The 20,342-nt window shown below is 34.8% G+C and overlaps 1 protein-coding gene across 1 annotated transcript in view; it reads left to right on the plus strand.

Annotated features, from left to right (window-relative positions):
• TRDN (triadin) overlaps positions 1-20,342 on the plus strand; it is a gene marked incomplete at both ends in the record, with an annotated part of 300,072 nt that overhangs the window by 275,613 nt on the left and 4,117 nt on the right. The window contains 6 exon segments of the mRNA XM_082633775.1: positions 1,779-1,799; positions 4,334-4,372; positions 4,755-4,790; positions 5,528-5,572; positions 9,990-10,013; positions 19,325-19,366. Of these exon segments, the coding sequence (XP_082489901.1) occupies positions 1,779-1,799; positions 4,334-4,372; positions 4,755-4,790; positions 5,528-5,572; positions 9,990-10,013; positions 19,325-19,366 (207 nt within the window).

Consider the following 20,342-nt stretch of genomic DNA (forward strand, 5'->3'; position numbering starts at 1 on the left):
TTTCACTGATGTCAATATTAATATCATTTTCATACTGGTAATGTTGATTCACTGTTTATATACTGTAAAATATCCTGTCAAATTGCACATATAAGATTTCACTGAAAACTAATCATGAATTTCAACTTGGTTTAATTGCTTAAAATAGAAGTTATCCCATTCTATAATAGCTTAATACTTTTACAACTATTATTCAATTTAAAAAATGTATAATACTTGGCATGGTTCAACACTAAGGCATATAGGAGGCTAACTGTGAAAATACCCCTCCCTCTCCTCTTTTTTCCTATTCTACCAGTTCCCATTCCCAAAATATCCAAAAATGTCTGATAGGTAATCATTGTTATTTTTTAATGTCTCCTTCTAGCAATATATATAAAAGACATATAAACATACATATATACGAATTATATATATATATATATGTATATATATATATATATATATATATATATATATATTCCCAGTTTTTTTACACAAACCATGACATACTATAAATAACTTTGTCCCTAGGTTTTTCTATTTAAGAATGTATTTTTGAAGATCTTTTTATATCAGTACATAAAGTATTTCTTCATTAATAGTATTCTATTGTACAGTTGTATACAGTTAACTAGTCTCTGATTGACCTATGTTTAAGTTATCTAACAAGCTTTCTTTAATGATATACAATAAAAAATATACCTACCTGTCTAGTTTTGTAAATTTATCTTTGGGGTAAAATTAGTAATTTTTTTTGAGTGCAATGATACATTCAATGTAATATTTATGGACATCCCTAATTGTTCTTTAAAAAATTATATTAATTTTTATTCCCACCATTAATGAATTAGTTGACCTAATTTTGGATGATTCAAATTCTTCGCAATCATGATGAAATGTTGTCTAGTTTTCTATGACTATTTACATGTAAAACTGCATAACTCATGCTTTTAGTTAATAATTTCAGAAGACAAGGTAGTTTGGAGAAAGAAATCATGTATTTAGAAAGTATAGCTTTGTGTTTTTCACCCACCATTCACTTATCTTTCCTGAGATTTTATAAAGTCAGCTTCTTTATTCAAAATACTGGATTGGGGCTTCCCTGGTGGCGCAGTGGTTGAGAGTCTGCCTGCCGATGCAGGGGACACGGGTTCGAGCCCTGGTCTGGGGGGATCCCACATGCTGCGGAGCAACTAGGCCCGTGAGTCACAATTACTGAGCCTGCGCGTCTGGAACCTGTGCTCCGTAACAGGAGAGGCCGCGATAGTGAGAGGCCCGCGCACCGCGATGAAGAGTGGCCCCCACTTGCCACAACTAGAGAAAGCCCTCGCACAGAAACGAAGACCCGACACAGCCATAAATAAATTTAAAAAATTAAAAAAAAATACTGGATTGGAAGAGTTTAAATAGTTAATATTAATTAATATTAATATGTATTCTGAAAAGACATGGCAGAATATACCTTTTATGCCATTCAGAAATAGTAAGGAGTTCAGATTATCCTGAGCATTCATTTTTCATAAAATGAAATATGAGGCTTTGCAGGGATAAGCAGAGACCAAGAAGACACTATACTTTCAAGCTTTACAACTTCTTTGAGGAATTCATTGGAATATGACTTAAAAATTACTCAAAATGCATTGCCTACTGCTCATTTTAATATAAATTTAGCCTTTTCCTATTTTAACTCAAACAAACAGAATTAGGAAATATAAAAGGCTGATATTTTACCTATAGCTAGAAAATGATCACTGACTTTTTCTTTTATTTTCTTTCTTTTCTTCTTTACTTTTTAGACAAACCAAAACCAACTCCAAGTAAGTGTACCATTCTAAAATTTTAAGAATTTGCTATTTAATTAATTTTAATTTTATAGTTTCTTTAAATTGTACATGCAGTAAAAATTAGTATGGTATATCATTAATGCAATAGATATTACACCATTACCTATATAAATGATTCTTACTGACAAAGAATATTTGTGTGTATTGTATTCATTAATCCTTGAACATGTATTTATTGACTGCCTATTAGATACATTACTCTATACCAGGGTATGTGAAGAAATGCCTAAAATGACTTGTGTTGTCATTATCTGTGTAATTAACACAGTTACCAAAACTAATACCTGTGCAAAAAAAAAAAAAAAGGTGGTTGCATCTCTCTTTTCTGTACTTTCAGTTTTTTGTTAGGGTGTATTGAGTAAACACAGTTTGGAGATTCCTCTTATCATCACTGCTGGGTTAAAAAAAAGTTCAGAACACAGAGTGCCTGTCTTCAAATATTTAATCTTAACACATTAGCTTTTTATTTTCATATTTTTTCAAAAGCTGAAGGTGAGTTGTTTTAGTATTTCAGAATCACTGTTTTATTTTGGCATTTCACATGGTAGTAAGAATGCAACAATTTATGGAATTCTTGAAAATTTATGAAATTTTATGCAATTTCATAAAAATGAAACTAGTACATAAAATTATGACCTAGACATTATCCTGGGGGGAAATATTTGCATATCAATCAAGAGTGTATCTAGAAGCTGAACCTAAATTTTTAAATGCCAAGGACTAACCTGTTTCCTTAAGAGTGTTACGACAGCTTTCTTAGAAATGCATCTACGATTTTCTTCTGAATGGATTCGATGCCAGCGTTAAACATTAAATGTTGCCTTTGGGTTGGCAAAAATCTCTAGTATATTTAGTTTGTGTAATTGTTACTAACATGAAGGGTATTACAAAAATTAAGGGCTGAAAGTCAAAACTAGAATACTAATATGAAATATCAGCATAATTATTGGCAAATACTGTTTAGTTTATGAAACATTATTTTAAATCTTCATTCTTATAAAATATTTTAACTAGTTTTCCTTGAACTTTGAAAATAGCTTCCAAAAAAGTTATATTAGACTGATAATTAAATGTATCAGTTTTATAGAAAATATTATCATTTGAACTGATTTGTGAGGAAAGCTATATTCTTCAAAGCCTGACATGTTATATTTTTAAAAATAATTGTTCTATGAATTTACTAAAAGGGCAAAATGAAGGGTTGGTTCTACATTATCATAGGCTAAGACAAATAACATTTTTATTTTTTGTCTCACTACTCTGACTGTAGTCATCATGAGTTGAGTTTACTTTTGTGATATTTTAAAATCTCATCTCTCAACACCACCCATTGCACTCAGTACATCTTATACATGAAGTTGCTTTATAAATATTTAATAAATGAATGCATGCATGCACATGTGCAGATGGTGTTAAAAGTTTATGTAATGGAGATTTATAATTGTAATTGAGAAAGCCACCCAAAGAACTTCAGATTGATTCTTTCTACCATATATGAATCGACTGTTTAAGATTAATTTGTAGAGTGGTTCTATTTCCAGAATAGATTCTAGCTACAGTTTTCAGAAATATTAGTTACCAGTATGTCTCTGTGCCATTTTGAGTATATGTCTGTTTTCATTATTATTGGAATTTAATAGGAAATACATGCAGATGAAGTTCAGTTGTCTGCTACTGAAAAGCAAAACTATTCTTTCCTTTTATTTTTCTTCCTTTTTTTCTATTTTTTTTCTAAAGAGGAAACATCAGAAGTAACAGCATCAGGTAAATATTTACTTTCCCAGAGGAGGTAACATAGATTTGTGGGAAAAGTATTTAAATTTGAGTCTCTGTCTAGCTGTGTAACATTTGGGAAAATACCTTAACAGCTCAGATTCTCAGTTTCCTCATCTATTAGACCAGGCATAATGACTTCCCAAAAGACTTGTTATAAATATTAAATGAAATAACATATATAACATTCCCACTACATACTTCATTGTCATCATTAAATATTGGTTTCCTTCTTACTCTTGTCAGATAAATATAGTTGAAGAAAAGCATCAATCAACCAAAACTCTGCTTTAAAAAGCATGTGTCCACATTTTGCCCAGAGATGTGTTGTGACTCTTACATTTTTTTTACTCAACAGTTTATTTACCGAGCATCCATAGCACTGATCAAATTCTCATTTCCTACAGATAACAATAAAAAATTTAGATTTTTTTTCTGTTACTCATTTAAACTTATTAATAAATGCATGGCTTCCTCTAGCTTTACTTCAAAGCATGTAAAAAACAAAAACAAAAGGAGGGGGCTCTGCCTTACAAAGCCAAGTAACCAAGGGTAACAAAAATACATATGTTCTCACACATGGGAGGGAGACTTTTTCTTCACATCTTGAAAAAGTAGAGCCTTGACCCCCTTTCACTTATGGGATTAAATTTCAACTCTAAATATTTACTCCAAGATTGAGTAAGAAAATTATGTTTTATAAACAAATGATTTCTTGTTATTTTACACTCTAGTGAAGAAGAAAATTGAAAAATCTGAAAAGGAAAGTAAAGGTAAAGACGTCTTAAGACATGTATATCAAATTAGTGGTAAAAGCACAGGAATTCAAAAATATGTAATTACACAAATTATACTACTTAAAAGCAATTCATGAAAATATGGACACTGATTTTAAAGCATGTGTCAGAACTGCAGCTCATTTTGGGTTTACCCATGCAACGGGTGTATGTATTGCATTATTATTAGATGTCTAAAGGGAACAGGAATTTAGATCTCAAAGCAAACTCCACCTATTATTGCTAAATTAACACCATAAAGTTCTTTTCATATAACTCCTGAATTGTAAATATTGACTACAAAATATGTAATTCCAAACCTTAGGAAGACCTATGAATAAATATGTATATGACTCTAATTACCATTTTATCTCTATAGAAAAAGCAGAAATGAAACATCTTAAAGAAGAAAAAGGTAATATTTAAAAGATTGAAAGGCCCTGAAGTCAAAATATTTTGAGTCAAAATTTATTTCAATTTTAAATAAAACTTTTGTTTATGTATGTGATGATTGCTGGTCTGATTAAAAAAAGAAATTTGGTCAATAATCCTGGCTATGTGGTAATGGCAGGGTCAAAGGAGCAATGGATGGCAGGCCACTCCTTCAGTATGCAGTCATGTGTTGGGTCATTGGTGAGCAACTAGATAGAGGCTGCATTGTAAGTTGCTTTTTTCCTTAACATTAGGTTTATTTCTTTGGTAAACTACATAATATAATATGATAATCACTAATTTCCATGTAGTTATCTAAAAAACTTGCAAAGACCTTAATCATTAGAGAAATACTCTATCGAGTCATGAGGAAAGCATTCTTAGCCATACTAAAAAGATTGTTAAAAACAAAAGACGACACTTTTCTTCTGGTTTATACCTAAATTCAGTTAATCATAATGACCCATTGTCCATGGTCTGTAATTCATTTCAGTACCCTGAAATCACTGATTATGTTATATCTTTGTTTATGCAAACAAAACAATCATTCATTTTTGTTAGGTGTTAGTAGAAGAGAAAGTTTTTTTAAAGCCTCAAGAAAATATTTACGACATTTAAATTATTCTCACGTTGCTAAAGCTTAGAGATGAAGTGAACCAAAATTTTATGAAAATTTTCTTTAAAAATTCATATTTTAATTTACACTTTCTTTATATACAGTGCCAACTAGAAAAGAAAGTCTTCAATTACACAATGTGACAAAAGGTAATCTTGAACTTTGTAAAGATTCAAATGCTATGTTGATGTGGAGGTGCCTGAATTACGTTGGTGCTTAATATTAGCACAATTTTTTTAAAGCAAGGAAGTCTAGTGGGTATACACTACTGCTAACAGCAGAGGAAGTGGACAGGTAGGAAATCTAGCAGAAAGCTTACATTTCAGTGGAAAACTAGGAAATGTGGAGATAGAAACTATTAACAACTTAAACCTTCATAAGATATTTGAGTACATATCGGAAGAAGAATTTCTTTTATTGCAAAAGACTTTCGCAGCATGACTACGGTCAAGAATGAGAGAGTAGTAAAAAGAGGAAGCCGAGATGCCGAGATTCATTTTATCTATGACTACATAAAATGTAGCTAATATCATGTATATATTTTTATTATTTATATACTGGTCCTTGAAATTAATTCAATGTAGACGCAAAGTGGGTAGTAGAAGGTAGATGCCAGCATGCACATGTCAGGTAGATGTTCTTTACCTAACATGAGGATGACCTATTTTGGTGATATTATCATAAAACTATAAGTGTACAGCTGAATTATGTAGTCTGGGTCATAAAATTTTAGGCGAATCTAACTAATCCAAAATGTAACAAAACGTAAATGCTTTAAATTTTAAAGTGCTAAGTAAACATGCCATAATTGAGCAAGAATTTTCATTCATAGTAAATACATAGATCTCTAGTGTGTGTGTGTGTGTACCAGGGGTGGGGGGCAGGGGTTGGGGAGGAATCTTGTTTTTCACTGGTTCCCTGTTGTTTCTTACTGTAGTATGTATACTTGTAATGGCAGGGCATATCTAGACACAATTATCAGTAGTATTAAGAGGTAACATTTAGAATAAGAGAAATATCAACTTTGTACAAAGATACAGGAACACAATTTTTATATTGGAATTTTCTGCAAAAGCTTGATATCTTTTAAGATATTTAGCCAGAGAATGAAAAGAAATAGATTATTTTGAAAACCTGTAGAGATACTCTTTCCTATTATTAGCTCAATTTCCTCCTTAGTACAGGACCAATTATCATTCCCAGTTTAAAGCTGAGTTGATGCTAGATGAAGGGAAGTCTAACATCTCAGTGTTTACATAATAGAGACAGGAATTGCCTCCAAGTGGATGTGACATCAAAGACTTAAGCCCATTCAATTACATTTCACTATCCTACCACACTGTGGCAAATATACGGGAAAGCTTTCTACCAATCAGAGCAGCCCAAAGATAAAATGTACCCCACTTTGTCCCCAAGGATGTTGTCTATTAGTGCTAAGACTAGAGGGCTGCACAAGGGATTCTAGGGATTTGGACATTGGATGGATACTCCTTTTTTACTCTATTCTGTGAGTCCATTATTTCTAAGATCTTCATATTATGAATACACAGAAGGGAAAAATTGTTATATGTGAAAGCACAAGTCCAACCTAGAGCTAGTTGAGAATACAGGCACATTCTTATTCATTCCTTCACTCAACGAATGGTTCATTGCATCTCAATAAATGTTTATTTTATTCCTTTCTAAGTTCTTGTCTTTTTAGCCAAAGCTAGTATTTTTAAAGGAAAAATTATAACATTAGCTTTACTAAAGCATTTTTCTGAATTATTTTGTTTGTTTTGCAATTTTATACACGTGCTGCTGTAATATCACTGAAAACATAAGTATCCCCCCCACAAAAATAAACCTTTCTGTTGGCATTAACCTAACTTTTCTAAATTTGTAATTCTTAGGTTTATATCAGAAACTCTATAAGTCTCAAAGTAAAACATGTTATGCAGATTCCTTAAAAATTATATTTTCAAACCTAGCCCTTTAAATGAGACTAATGTTAATGGAATACAGATGTTACCAATCCTCTTTATTTCAGAAAGTTAGAATGTCTGCTGTAGTATTTGGGACAATCATTCCACTTTATATCTTTGTCCTACATTCATACAGTTTAATGGAAAAACATTTGAAGAATTATAATCCCTCATTGAAACTAATAAATGATTATGAAAAATTAAGCTGATTTTGCATGTTGCTTTTTAAGATTTATATCTTATAGTCTAATGGGTAGTTATTTGTCTTTATTCATCTGTGAAAGGAAAATAATTCTCAATAATATCTTTTATGGAATTTGCAAACTGTAAAGCAGATATTTAGATTAATTACATCATACAAAGCAATTTCACTGGAGTTAGGTGTAATTATAGTTAAACCAAAGCAATTTAACAAAGATCCTGCTGATTTTAATGAGTGTTTAAAAAGCATAAATATGTTGTGAAATCTCCAATGATTAATAGCAGAAAAGCACTAGAACAACATTATGAGAGATGATATCATTCATAACTTCCCCTTCCTAAGTTATTTATTTATTTATTTATTTTGGCCGTGCCATGCAGCATGCGGATCTTAGTTCTCTGACCAGGGATCAAACCCATGCCCCCTTCAGTGGAAGCATGGAGTCTTGACAACTGGACCTCCAGGGAAGTCTGTACATTTTTCACGTTGTCATTCTTTGGTGTCATAAGAAGAGGAACACACAGAGGAAACACCCTATGAAAACACAGGGAGGGTTTCCCTGGTGGTGAAGTGGTTAAGAATCCGCCTGCCAATGCAGGGGACACGGGTTCGAGCCCTGATCTGGGAAGATCCCACATGCCGCGGAGCAACGAAGCCCGTGCACCACAACTACTGAGCCTGCACTCTAGAGCCCGCGAGACACAACTGCTGAGCCCGTGCGCCTAGAGCCTGTGCTCCACAACAAGAGAAGCCACCGCAGTGAGAAGCCCCCACTCGCCACAACTAGAGAAAGCCCACGTGCAGCAACAAAGACCCAGTGCAGCCAAAAATAAAAACAAAAAACAAAAACAAAAAACAAAAAAACAAAAACACAGGGAGAAGACTGCTGTCTACATGCCAAGGAGAGAGACCTTAGAAGAAACAACCCTGCAGACACCCTGATCTCAGACTTCCAGCCTCCAGAACTGTGAGGAAATAAATGTCTGTTGTTTAAGGCACCCAGTCTGTGGTATCTGGTATTGGCCCATGCAGACTGATACAGTTGGCAATGTTTATACCTCTTGCTTTTGCAGAGTTGTACTCAGCACGAGCCAATGACATGGTGTTTCCTTAACAGTGATTTCACATAAATTTGTCACCAAAATATTTATTGACCATCTATGGTGTCCCAGGCTCTAGTTGAGGCACTGGAGATCCCTCAAGGATCAAGACAAACCCAAATCCCTGCCCTCATGAGTTTATACTCCAGGGAAGGACACAGATAATCAAAGAAAGGACTATTCAGGGCTTCCCTGGTGGCGCAGTGGTTAAGAATCCGCCTGCCAATGCAGGGGATACGGGTTCGAGCCCTGGTCCAGGAAGATCCCACATGCCGCGGAGCAACTAAGCCTGTGTTCTACAACTACTGAGCCTGTGCTCTAGAGCCCTCGAGTCACAACTACTGAGCCCGCGTGCCATAACTACTGAAGCCCGTGTGCCTAGGTCCCGTGCTCTGCAACAAGAGAAGCCACTGCAATGAGAAGCCCGCGCACCACAACGAAGAGTAGTCCCTGCTCACCACAACTAGAGAAAGCCCACGTGCAGCAAGGAAGATCCAACACAGCCATAAATAAATAAATTTATAAAAATAAAATAAATAAATTGCATTTCTCTGATTAAAAAAAAAAGATTTATATTTTATAGTCTAATGGGTAGTTATTTGTCTTTATTCATCTGTGAAAGGAAAATAATTCTCAATAATATCTTTTATGGAATTTGCAAACTGTAAAGCAGATATTTAGATTAATTACATCATACAAAGCAATTTCACTGGAGTTAGGTGTAATTATAGTTAAACCAAAGCAATTTAACAAAGATCCTGCTGATTTTAATGAGTGTTTAAAAAGCATAAATATGTTGTGAAATCTCCAATGATTAATAGCTTTTTTGATGTCTCACATAAAAATGATTAAGTTATTCAAAGATCCTTTTTTTTAAAAACATCTTTATTGGAGTATAATTGCTTTACAATGGTGTGTTAGTTTCTGCTTTAAAACAGTTATACATATACATATATCCCCATATCTCTTCCCTCTTGCGTCTCCCTCCCTTCCACCTTCCCTATCCCACCCCTTTAGGCGGTCACAAAGCACAGAGCTGATCTCCCTGTGCTATGCGGCTGCTTCCCACTAGCTATCTATTTTACGTTTGGTAGTGTATATATGTCCATGCCACTCTCTCACTTTGTCACAGCTTACAAAGATCCATGTTATCAGGCAATAGAGAGCTACATTTCTTCACCAACTCCTAGACAATAAGGAAGAAAGTCAAAAGATATTAGATACATTTATATAGCCTATTGATGTATAATTTCTTTGCATTTTACCTGAGTTAAGCAAGACTTTTTTTCTTTATTTTTAGCAGAAAAACCTACAAGAGTATCAAGTAAGTACTGCTTGTATTGATGATAAATTCTCTTTGGCACACAATATGAATTTCAAGCTGAAATTCATGAAATATTTATTTTTTAATGTGTTCAGAGATTGAGTCATTTCATACTATACCCTCTGACAGGAATTTGATAACTTTTCATCTTATTTATGTTGAAACTCAAAAAAACTAAACTACGTTATTTGAAATGATAACTTGTAGCAGAAATACATGTTCTCGAACCTGAAGATTAAAGTGACTTGCATTCAATACATCAGTCTTTTCAGTGATTGAGGTAGAAAGGAATAAATAATCCTGCTTCTGCCTTAAACCCTCAATCACTAAAAATTTGCTACAGAGCACATGTGGTTGAGCAATAATGTTTCCTTTGCTGTTGTTTTCTAATGCTCAGTAACTTAATTATAATTATATATCTGAGAAGAATACATAGTAAGGAATGGATCTAATCTTGTATATAACATAAAGAGACTAAACTCTCAGAAAATACTCTGAAATGCCACAATCTGGGTATGGAGAGCTCAAATTATACAGGATACAACTATAAATTTCCCTATAAATTCTAAAATTCTGGGAAATAGCAAATTTCCTTCCCATGTTTCTGGATTTAAGAAGACAAATCATTTTAAATCAGTGCTATATAATGTAACGTCATGTGAGCCACATGTATAGTTTTAAATTTTCAAGTAGGCACATTTAAAGGGTAAAAAGAAACAGGCGGAAACAATTTTAATAATTTTATTTAACTCTCTATATAAATATTATTTCAATATGTAATCAATATAGAAGTATATTGATAATTTACATAATTTTAATTGAGCCTTTGAAATTGTGTGTGTATTTTACACTTAAGTCCCATTTCAATTTGTACTAGTCACATTTCAATTCCCTATAGCCCAGGTGGTCAGTGGCTACTGCATTGGGCAGAGCAGATCTCAGTGTTTCTTGAGTGCTTCTGCTGTGTTCAACATTTAGTGAGTACTGAGGACAATACAAGACAATTGGTAAAGGTGGTACTTGCCATATATCTCATTCAAATTTCTTTGACTGCAAGTAATAGAGCCCCACATGGATTTGCTTTAGGCGTTTAAAAAAAGGAAAATAATTACAAGAGTACAGAAGTGTCTCACTGATTCAAGAGCAAAGCTTATATTTCATTCTCAGGAAAGCCCTCTGAAACTATCCCACTCCATACCCTTCCCCTACAGCCAAAGGTAGTCAGGACAGACTTCATATAGGAGGTAACTCCAGGATTTGTATTTAAAAATGGTTAGGATTGGATAATTGGAAAAAAAGAGTGTAAAGAAACTCACTGCTCCTGTGTGTTTCTCCATCACTCTCACACTACTACCACACTCCTAACACTTCTGACACCACGCAAGTAGGATTGTTTTCACACCAAGTAATTCTCTGTGACACCAGCTAGATGTCCTACAATTCAATTCATTTCTGATACTAACTGGAGTTAGCATATCATAGGTTAAGGACTCAGTCCCATGAGATTACTCCTCAAATTCAGATGCCAGTCAAAAATAGTAGGTCCCCTCGCTATCCACAACTTCTGTCCTACTTGGCTACAAATTAGACTCTCCCATGACATCCCTCCCTTGTATTAAATTATTTGGTAGAACAGATCACAGAAGTCAGGGGAAAGCTTACTTAGGTTTACAAGTTTATTATATAATAAAAGATATGATAAAGGATACAAATGAACAGCCTGATGAAGAGATACGCAGGACGACACCTGGAAGGGTCCGAGCACAGGAGCTTCTGTCCCTATGGAGTTGGGGTACACCATCCTTCTGGCATGTAGATGTCTTCAGCAACTCAGAAGATTCTTGAACCTCGTCCTTCTGGGACTTTTATGGAGGCTTCATCACATAGGCATGATGGATCCTTAACTCAATCTCTAGCACTCTCCCCTTCCTGGAAGGTGGGGTGTGAGGCTGAAAGTGCCACATTTCTAATCTGGCTTGGTCTTTCTGATGACAAACTCATATCTAGAGGCCCACCAAGCATTGCCAAATTAGAACAAAAGACTCTCCTGTCACCCAGGAAATTCCAAGGGATTTACAAGCTTTATACCAGGAACTAGGAGCAAAGACTAATATATATATTTTTCTATTATTTCACAGTGGGCAAACAAGAATAGTATATAGAGGCAATCAAAGGAAGAGTTGGCTGGAGTTGAGGGCTTGTGTTTTTAAAAAATTTTTCTTGAAATATAGTTGATTAACAATGTTGTGTTAGTTTCAGGTGTACAGTAAAGTGATTCACTTCAACACATATATATATATACTTTTTTTTTACATTCTCTTCCATTATACGTTATTTCAAAATATTGAGTTGAGGTCCCTATGCTATACAGTAGGTCCTTGTTGGCTATCTATTTTATATATAGTAGTGTGTATATTTTAAACCCAAACTCCTAATTTATTCCTCCTCCCTCTTTCTCCTTTGGTAACCATAAGTTTGTTTTCTATGTCTGTGAGTCTATTTCTGTTTTTTAAATAAGTTAATTTGTATCCTTTTTGTAGATTCCACATGTAAGCACTATCGTATGATATTTGTCTTTGTCTGGCTTACTTCACTTAGTATGATAATCTCTGGGTTCATCCATGTTGCTGCAGATGGCATTATTTCATTCTTTTTTATGGTTGAGTAATATTCCATTGTATATATATACCACATCTTCTTTATCCATTTTTCTGTTGATGGACCCTTAGGTTTTTTCAGTGTCTTGGCTATTGTAAATAGTGCTGCTATGAACATTGGAGTGCATGTGTCTTTTTGAATTACGTTTTTCTCCAGATATATGACAAGGAGTAGGATTGCAGGATCATATGGTAGCTCTATTTTTAGTTCTTTAAGGAACCTCCATACTGTTCTCCATAGTAGCTGTACCAATTTACATTCCCACCAACAGTGTAGGAGGGTTCCCTTTCTCCACACCCTTTCCATCATTTATTATTTGTAGACTTTTTGATGATGGCCATTCTGACCAGTGTGACGTAGTTTTTTTTTTTTTTTTTTTGGTACGCGGGCCTCTCGCTGTTGTGGCCTCTCCAATTGTGGAGCACAGGCTCCAGACATGCAGGCTCAGCGGCCATGGCTCATGGGCCCAGCTGCTCTGCGGCATGTGGGATCTTCCCGGGCCGGGGCACAAACCCGTGTCCCCTGCATCGGCAGGCGGACTCTCAACAACTGCGCCACCAGGGAAGCCCCTAGTGTGAGGTAGTTTTGATTTTCATTTCTCTAATGATTAGTGATGTTGAGCATTCTTTCATGTGTTTGTTGGCTATCTGTATATCTTCCTTGGAGAAATGTATATTTAGGTCTTCTGCCCATTTTGTAAATTTTGCAGATTAATCCTTTGTCAGTTGCTTCATTAGCAAATATTTTCTCCCATTCTGAGTGTTGTCTTTTCATCTTGTTTATGGTCTCCTTTGCTGTACAAAAGCTTTTAAGTTTCATTAGGTCCCATTTGTTTATTTTTGTTTTTATTTGCATTTCTCTAGGAGATGGGTCAAAAAGGATCTTGTTGTGATTTATGTCATAGGGTGTTCTGCCTATGTTTTCCTCTAAGAGTTTTAGAGTGTCTGGCCTTAAATTTAGGTCTTTAATCCATTGTGAGTTTATTTTCATATATGGTGTTAGGGAGTGTTCTAATTTCATCCTTTTACATGTAGCTGTCCAGTTTTCCCAGCACCACTTATTGAAGAGACTGTCTTTTCTCCATTGTATTTTCTTGCTTCCTTGGTCATAGATTAATTGACCATTTGTGTGTGGGTTTATTTCTGGGCTTCCTATCTTGTTCCATTGGTCTCTATTTCTGTTTTTGTGCCGGTACCGTAGTGTTTTGATTACTGTATCTTTGTAGTATAGTCTGAAGTCAGGGAGCCTGATTCCTCCAGTTCAGTTTTTCTTTCTTAAGATTGCTTTGGCTTGTGTTAGAAAGTATTGAAAAGTATGGATATGTAGGGTGAAACTATGAGGTAGAGAACCTGCAAGCCAAAAAACTTTAGACTTATTGCCACAGAAGGCAGTGGTTTATTTTATATAAAGGAGTGAAATGTGAAGGAATTGTCAGAAAGTCTAATCTCACAAGAATAGTAGTAATAGAAGTAGTAAGAATAAGAGTAGTAACTGAAAAGAGAAAGGTGTGAGGAAGAAAGTATATTTCTTCTTATGGATAATAAGATATAAATGTCCAGGGCATCATGGAATGATACATTTTAATAAGTTGGTTTCTAAGTATATGAAAATTATATTTTTATAGCACATATTTTTTGACATGCTTTTTTAGAGGCAACTATCAAAAACTGCCTCAGATACTTATCAAATCGAACATACTAAAGATCATTTAAACTAAAGAACCATTGTTCTTTTCCTGAACCCTTTTCCAACATTGTATAATTTTTCTTTTGTCAGACTTCTTATTTCTTTTTCAGTTACTTATTGTCTTTAGCTAAAGGAGGCTCAAGAAATAGATCCTGCTTTGAGCCCATTGCTTCCTTCCAACCACATTCTCTACTCTAGTGACTGTATCTCGTCTTCGGAACAGGACTAGGTCCTCCATCTCTGATAGGTAATTTTTCCTGCTTTGGTGCTGAATGTACAGAGAATGTAATTCATTTCCAGATTTTTTGGTGGGGGTAGGGGAGGTTTTTAATATGTGGAAAAAGACTGATGTAAAAGAGAGGGGCAGTATCTCTTTCTGAATTCTCGTGGCTTGCTCTGATTGAGATTCTTGAAACCATCCCAAGGGACTGGATTCTCAAATACCTAGGGTTTTATTATAGGGATAACAAAGAATCAGCAATGCAATAACATTTCTCTATTACATCCGTGAAAATTACATTGCAAAATCAAATTTTTCATGATTCACAGACTATTATGGTTTAATCAATGCCTGTTTTTGTGGATTTACTTTTTCAAGGGATGTAGCTTTCTAATTTCTAAATAGTCATTTAATTTTCATTCTATATTTTTTCTTTGTATAATGATAAATATATAATTAATAATTACCTTTCCATGGAGTTTGCAGGAAGACATCAAGAGGTGTGAGATTGTGTTATATTTAAGATCTATTACCTTAAAAATTAAAAGCAAAAGAAATATTCATGTTCTTGAATTTTAAACAGTGCAACCATTTCTTATTGATATTAATACTTTAAGTCTTTGGAAAACTTTTTCTTTGAAAAAAAAAAAAACCTGTACATCCTAAAACATCATTCCCCAGGAACTTGTCCAAAGGGAATACATGAAATAAAACAAAGAAATGAGAAATACATTATTAAAAAGCAAATGGTGCCAAGGGAAGGTTTGCACCTAGAAGATTTTCAAGGCTCTTGACATAGCTAAGACACTGACAATATATTTATCACAGTGGGTATTGGGGTATCAAGGAAAAAGATTTTATAGGAATCCATAGTTCTTTTGTTCTTAGTATCTAATAGTCAACATTTAAGTAAAGCTAGGTTAGCTTGCCCCTCAAAATGAGTATTTTAAAAGGAGTGATGTAGTAAGAGCATTTCTTGAGATGATTCTGTGCTGAAATTTAACTTTGACATCTTTTTCTGTAATAATTTTTCTCTGATAGTAAATAGGGAGGATTTTACTGTTAGCACCTCACCAAAATTATCTGCATAGACAGGTTTGGATCATTATAAATTCCCTGAGATCTAATTTTGATACTAAAATAATGAATTTAACTTTTTATAGCTATACTGATAAAATTTAATCTGTTATAGAAATTAATTACTTTTTAATAAAACTTCAAACAAATAATAGTTATATTATTTTAACTAATCCAATGAGCTTTTATATGTTATATTTTTATTATAAGTTACTTTTCAAAACTTATTTGTTATTTTCACAATCTCCTATTGCTTGTCCTTATTTATAAATTTACATTCCATTTCTTAAAACATTTCATATATATTAAATTTTGAATTTGAAAATCTCAATATTTGAAGTACTTTGTGATATAAATTTGTTGTTTGTTGTTTTTTCAGACTGTTACTCATGATGGTCTTTTCTGTGTTTGGGACTTTGATTTTGAGGTCCCATTTTTTTTCTTTCCCTCATTTTTATCTGACCTTATCGTTCTTTGTCTCTATTGTCCCTGTCCTGCTCAACTTTTATTCCACTCCTAGCAGCTTCTTACCATTTGAGGGGTCCTGTCTTGAAAGTCAACACTGGCTCATCAGTTTCTCAAGGTCATAGGGTACCTGATGGCATCAGCACTCAGACCTCATGGTGAACACTTTATGCTCACCTGCTAATGACTGGGCAAAGTCTCTCCCAGTTTCAACTGATGATCTCAAGTTGTTCTGACTCACTTTTCAGAAAATATCTGTTGGCTGTAGTAGGGTTCCCTATTTTCAGGTATCTCAGAATCCCCATTGTTTCCTCCTGCTTCCTCTTCTGCAAATACTGATACCTGGTGGGTGTTTGACTGACCAATTGTCCCCATTCACAAGTACTTTAGGGTTCACTCCATTTTGTAATAAATATTGTCCATGGCCTTTGCTATCTGTTTTTATGGTGGGATTTGGAGATCTGAAAACTTCTGTCTTCTCAGGAGCCCTGGGACAGTCATATGTTCATCCCACTGTCTCTGACCTAATAAGGGTGCTTAGCCCCTACACCTCCACTTTGCTCCTTGTACACTTAGTTTTTGAGTTCCAGTTTTAATATAATCACTTATCCTCAGGATGACTCTACTTTTCGTGTATCAGCACAGTTTTGTCCCCTTCCTGGAGCAGGAGGGAGGATTCTGTTTGGAGATTCCTTTACTTCCTCTGAATCCAGCACTACAACAAAAGATGTGATTTTGTAGTTGTCATTATTGTCTACCATAGTATCAGAAGTATTAGTGCCTAAGAGTTTTTTTAATGTCACCCACAAATCTTGTTTTAACCAAGGTTCATGCCTTACTTTTCTAAATTAAAAAGTAAAATATCTGATAGCTTCGTTCCAGACAGCTGTATAAAATTAATTTGTTATTAAAATTTTAGACAATCTTATTCATAGAATCCTCAATTTAATCTTCTTTCAAACCAAACCATCCTCATCCTCAGTTAATACATAAAGACACAAACCTTTGAAAAAGGAAAACATGCCTTCTTGTGGTATATAGATGAAAACTTAATTCAGGATAAAATGATTGACTCCCATTTTTATTGGAGGCCCCTTGGTGAAACGGAATCTTATTGGATATCACTTGCTGCAATGGAATGTTGATGGATACTAACATCAGTGTAGTTTTTGTTAAAAACAAATTAACAATGAATACATGTAGAATTACAAAAGTTCTCACAGGGTAGTGGCTGATAACAGGGAAATTGGTTTCAGATGGACTGGGTTCCCATCATGACTTAAAAGCTTGGGTAAATTGCTTAACATCTTTGTGCTTAGTAGTCTTATTTTTTTTCAATGTGAATAGTGATAATAAAATTACCTAATTGAAATTTGGGGAAGATGAAGTAAGATAAAAAAGAGTGCATAAGTGACTGGTGCATAGTAAGTGATCATTAATTGCTATCTGTGAGGAGGATGATGATAATGATGGCGATAATGATGAAAATGGGTTACTTCCCTTGTTAGAGATAGGCTTTGCTTATAAGATTTTGTGTCAAAATTGATGAAACAATGAGATAAAATAATAATTTTAAAATCTCACTTATTTTGGGGTGGACTTAAAACAATCCTACTTTTTTAGAAAATGGGTGATTAAATTCATGGAGATTTTGTTCCAGGAGAAAAAAAAAAAAAATGGAGCACTTACTTTTGGCTGAAGCCTTCTAAATAGGCACTAGCTGCAGTTCTCATCCCCTGTGATCACACCTTCTGTTAGATCCTAGAGAAAGTCTGTGTATAAGGCATAGTTGGTGAAATGTTTGTCACTGTCCATTATTAGTCTTCGGGTACCAGGAATGTGTCCACGTTCATTTACTGGTGATGGTAAGTTGTTCTGACATTACCCTCAAAACAGTTGTGTCTTATCCTTAGAGTGACAGGACAGACACTCAGAAAGGATTGCAAACTTTATTGAATACCCTTGGCTTCACTGTGTGCAAAAGTCCAAACGTGAATTGTCTCTGTATACTTCATTACTCCCTGCGGGCAATTCCAAGAATCTGTGGATATTGCTCAGTGTAGCAGTTAATTTTCTTTAAAACTCATGATCATTTTAAATGATAGAATGTATAGACAGAGCATTTCACACCTGACAGCTAAAATAGACTGGCTGTCAACTGTTGCCTTGAACTACTATAGATTCTTAGGATGTCTTGAAAAAACATAAACTCTTAGAACATAATATTCTATCAGGCTATTTACAGATAATCTATCAATGAATCAGCTGAGAAAATAATTTGGAGCTTTCAGTATTTCTGCAGACAAAAGGTGATGCTGTGAATTAGATAAAGTAAGAAGAGTGAGGAAGAATACAAAAATCCATGCTAAGTTACTTTTGTGTCTGTGCCTAAGGATCCTAGATGCTTACCTATGAGTATTTCCTGAAACTCTGCACAAATCAGAATAGACTGCCAGTAGAAATAAACATGCAGTAACTGCTGGTACATAAACATGCATTATTTAGGTAGTTTTTATTTATTTATCCTGTTTGCTAAGAGAATGCAGAGCAAACTGGGCACTACACAGGAAAATGTTATCTGTAAAAATAAGAAAAATAAATTTAACAATCTATGCTATTGATGTGGATTCTTTAAAATTTTCCTTCTCTCCAAATTACAATCTCTTTTAATCTTTTCCCTTTTTTACCCACCACTACCCTCTCATGCTCAGGTGAAGAAGCATTGCTTCTCCCAAGATTTATCGATCCATGTTCCTCCTTGACTCCATCCTTTCTTGCCTCCCCTGATCTTGCTCCCATAAAATACATGGGCGGAGATTTTCCTCTTGATCTGCCATATGTGTATGAATTTATTTACCTCAAATTCCCAAAATTCCAAAAGTGATTGTGGTTTTGGGAAACAGTTTTAGGAGTCAGAGGAGGACAAGCATGTTTGGGAGGGTCACTGCAAGCTCTCCTTGCCCTAGCCAGACCTCACTGGCCTGCTGACCACAGTCCTGGCACAGCATCTATTTCCTCCCCACCCTCTGCCCAAGTCAGAGAAGTTGCCTTATTTGTCAGAAAGTTCTTATTCATAGAGACACTTCATGCTGAGTTTATAGATTAAGAGACCCTCTATCTCTTAAAAAACTTTAAATACAATATTTCCTCTTTGGGAAATCTGAGAAATAGATCATGAATTGATATGTCTTTCTTTACTCTCTAGGAGAAGATTCTGAAGATGTACCAGCTTCAACGAAAGCTAAAGGTAAGATTGTTATCTTCAGTTCACTATGAGTTTTCTCTTAAGTCTGCAATATTTTTTCTGTATGTTTTATTTAACTATTTCTTGATCTGGTTTTCAGCTTTACCTAAGCAATGTTAAGAGGTAGACTTATTTGTAAACAAACAGTTTTTGTATGTTATTTGGAAAACATATATATATATATATATATATATATATACCTCCATATATTGAAGCCTAACTGGACACTGATATACTTACAAGTAATTATTGAATAATTTTTTGGCCAATCTGCTTACAAGAGCAATATTTCAAAATTATCGTTTCACCAAGGATTGGGGAGATGTTATTTGACAGCAGGAAGTTCACATAAATGTTCATATATGAGATTGATGTGTTTATTAAGAAAAATTAAGATAACTTGCCTATACTGGCAAGAATAGCATAGAGGAAAGATGGAAGGAAGGAAGGAAGGAAGGGAGGAAGGGAGGGAGGGAGGGAAGGAAGGATGGGAGGAAGGAAGGGAGGAAGGAAGGGAGGAAGGGAGGAAGGAAGGAAGGGAGGGAGGGAGGAAGGAAGGGAGGGAGCAAGGAAGGAAGGAAGGGAGGGAGGGAGGGAGGAAGGAAGGAAGGGAGGGAGGGAGGAAGGGAGGAAGGGAGGGAGGAAGGAAGGGAGGAAGGAAGGAAGGAAGGGAGGAAGGGAGGGAGGAAGGAAGGGAGGAAGGAAGGAAGGGAGGGAGGAAGGAAGGGAAGGAGGGAGGAAGGAAGGAAGGAAGGGAGGGAGGAAAGGAGGGAGGGAGGGAGGAAGGGAGGGGGGGAGGGAGGGAGGGAGGAAGACAGATCTCAAAGCTCAAAAAAATTTACTACAACAAGATACATGACCTTAGGCGAGTATTTCCAGGACTAAATTTCCTCATCTGTATTGTAAGGTTTTCAACTAATTTAATTTAATGCATTTTTTTCCTGAAGGGTTTCTTGGCTTCCTAGTTTGGCTTGTTATA

The sequence above is a fragment of the Mesoplodon mirus genome (genome assembly GCF_964341445.2).
Source record: "Mesoplodon mirus genome assembly, chromosome: 10".
NCBI lineage: Eukaryota > Metazoa > Chordata > Mammalia > Artiodactyla > Ziphiidae > Mesoplodon > Mesoplodon mirus.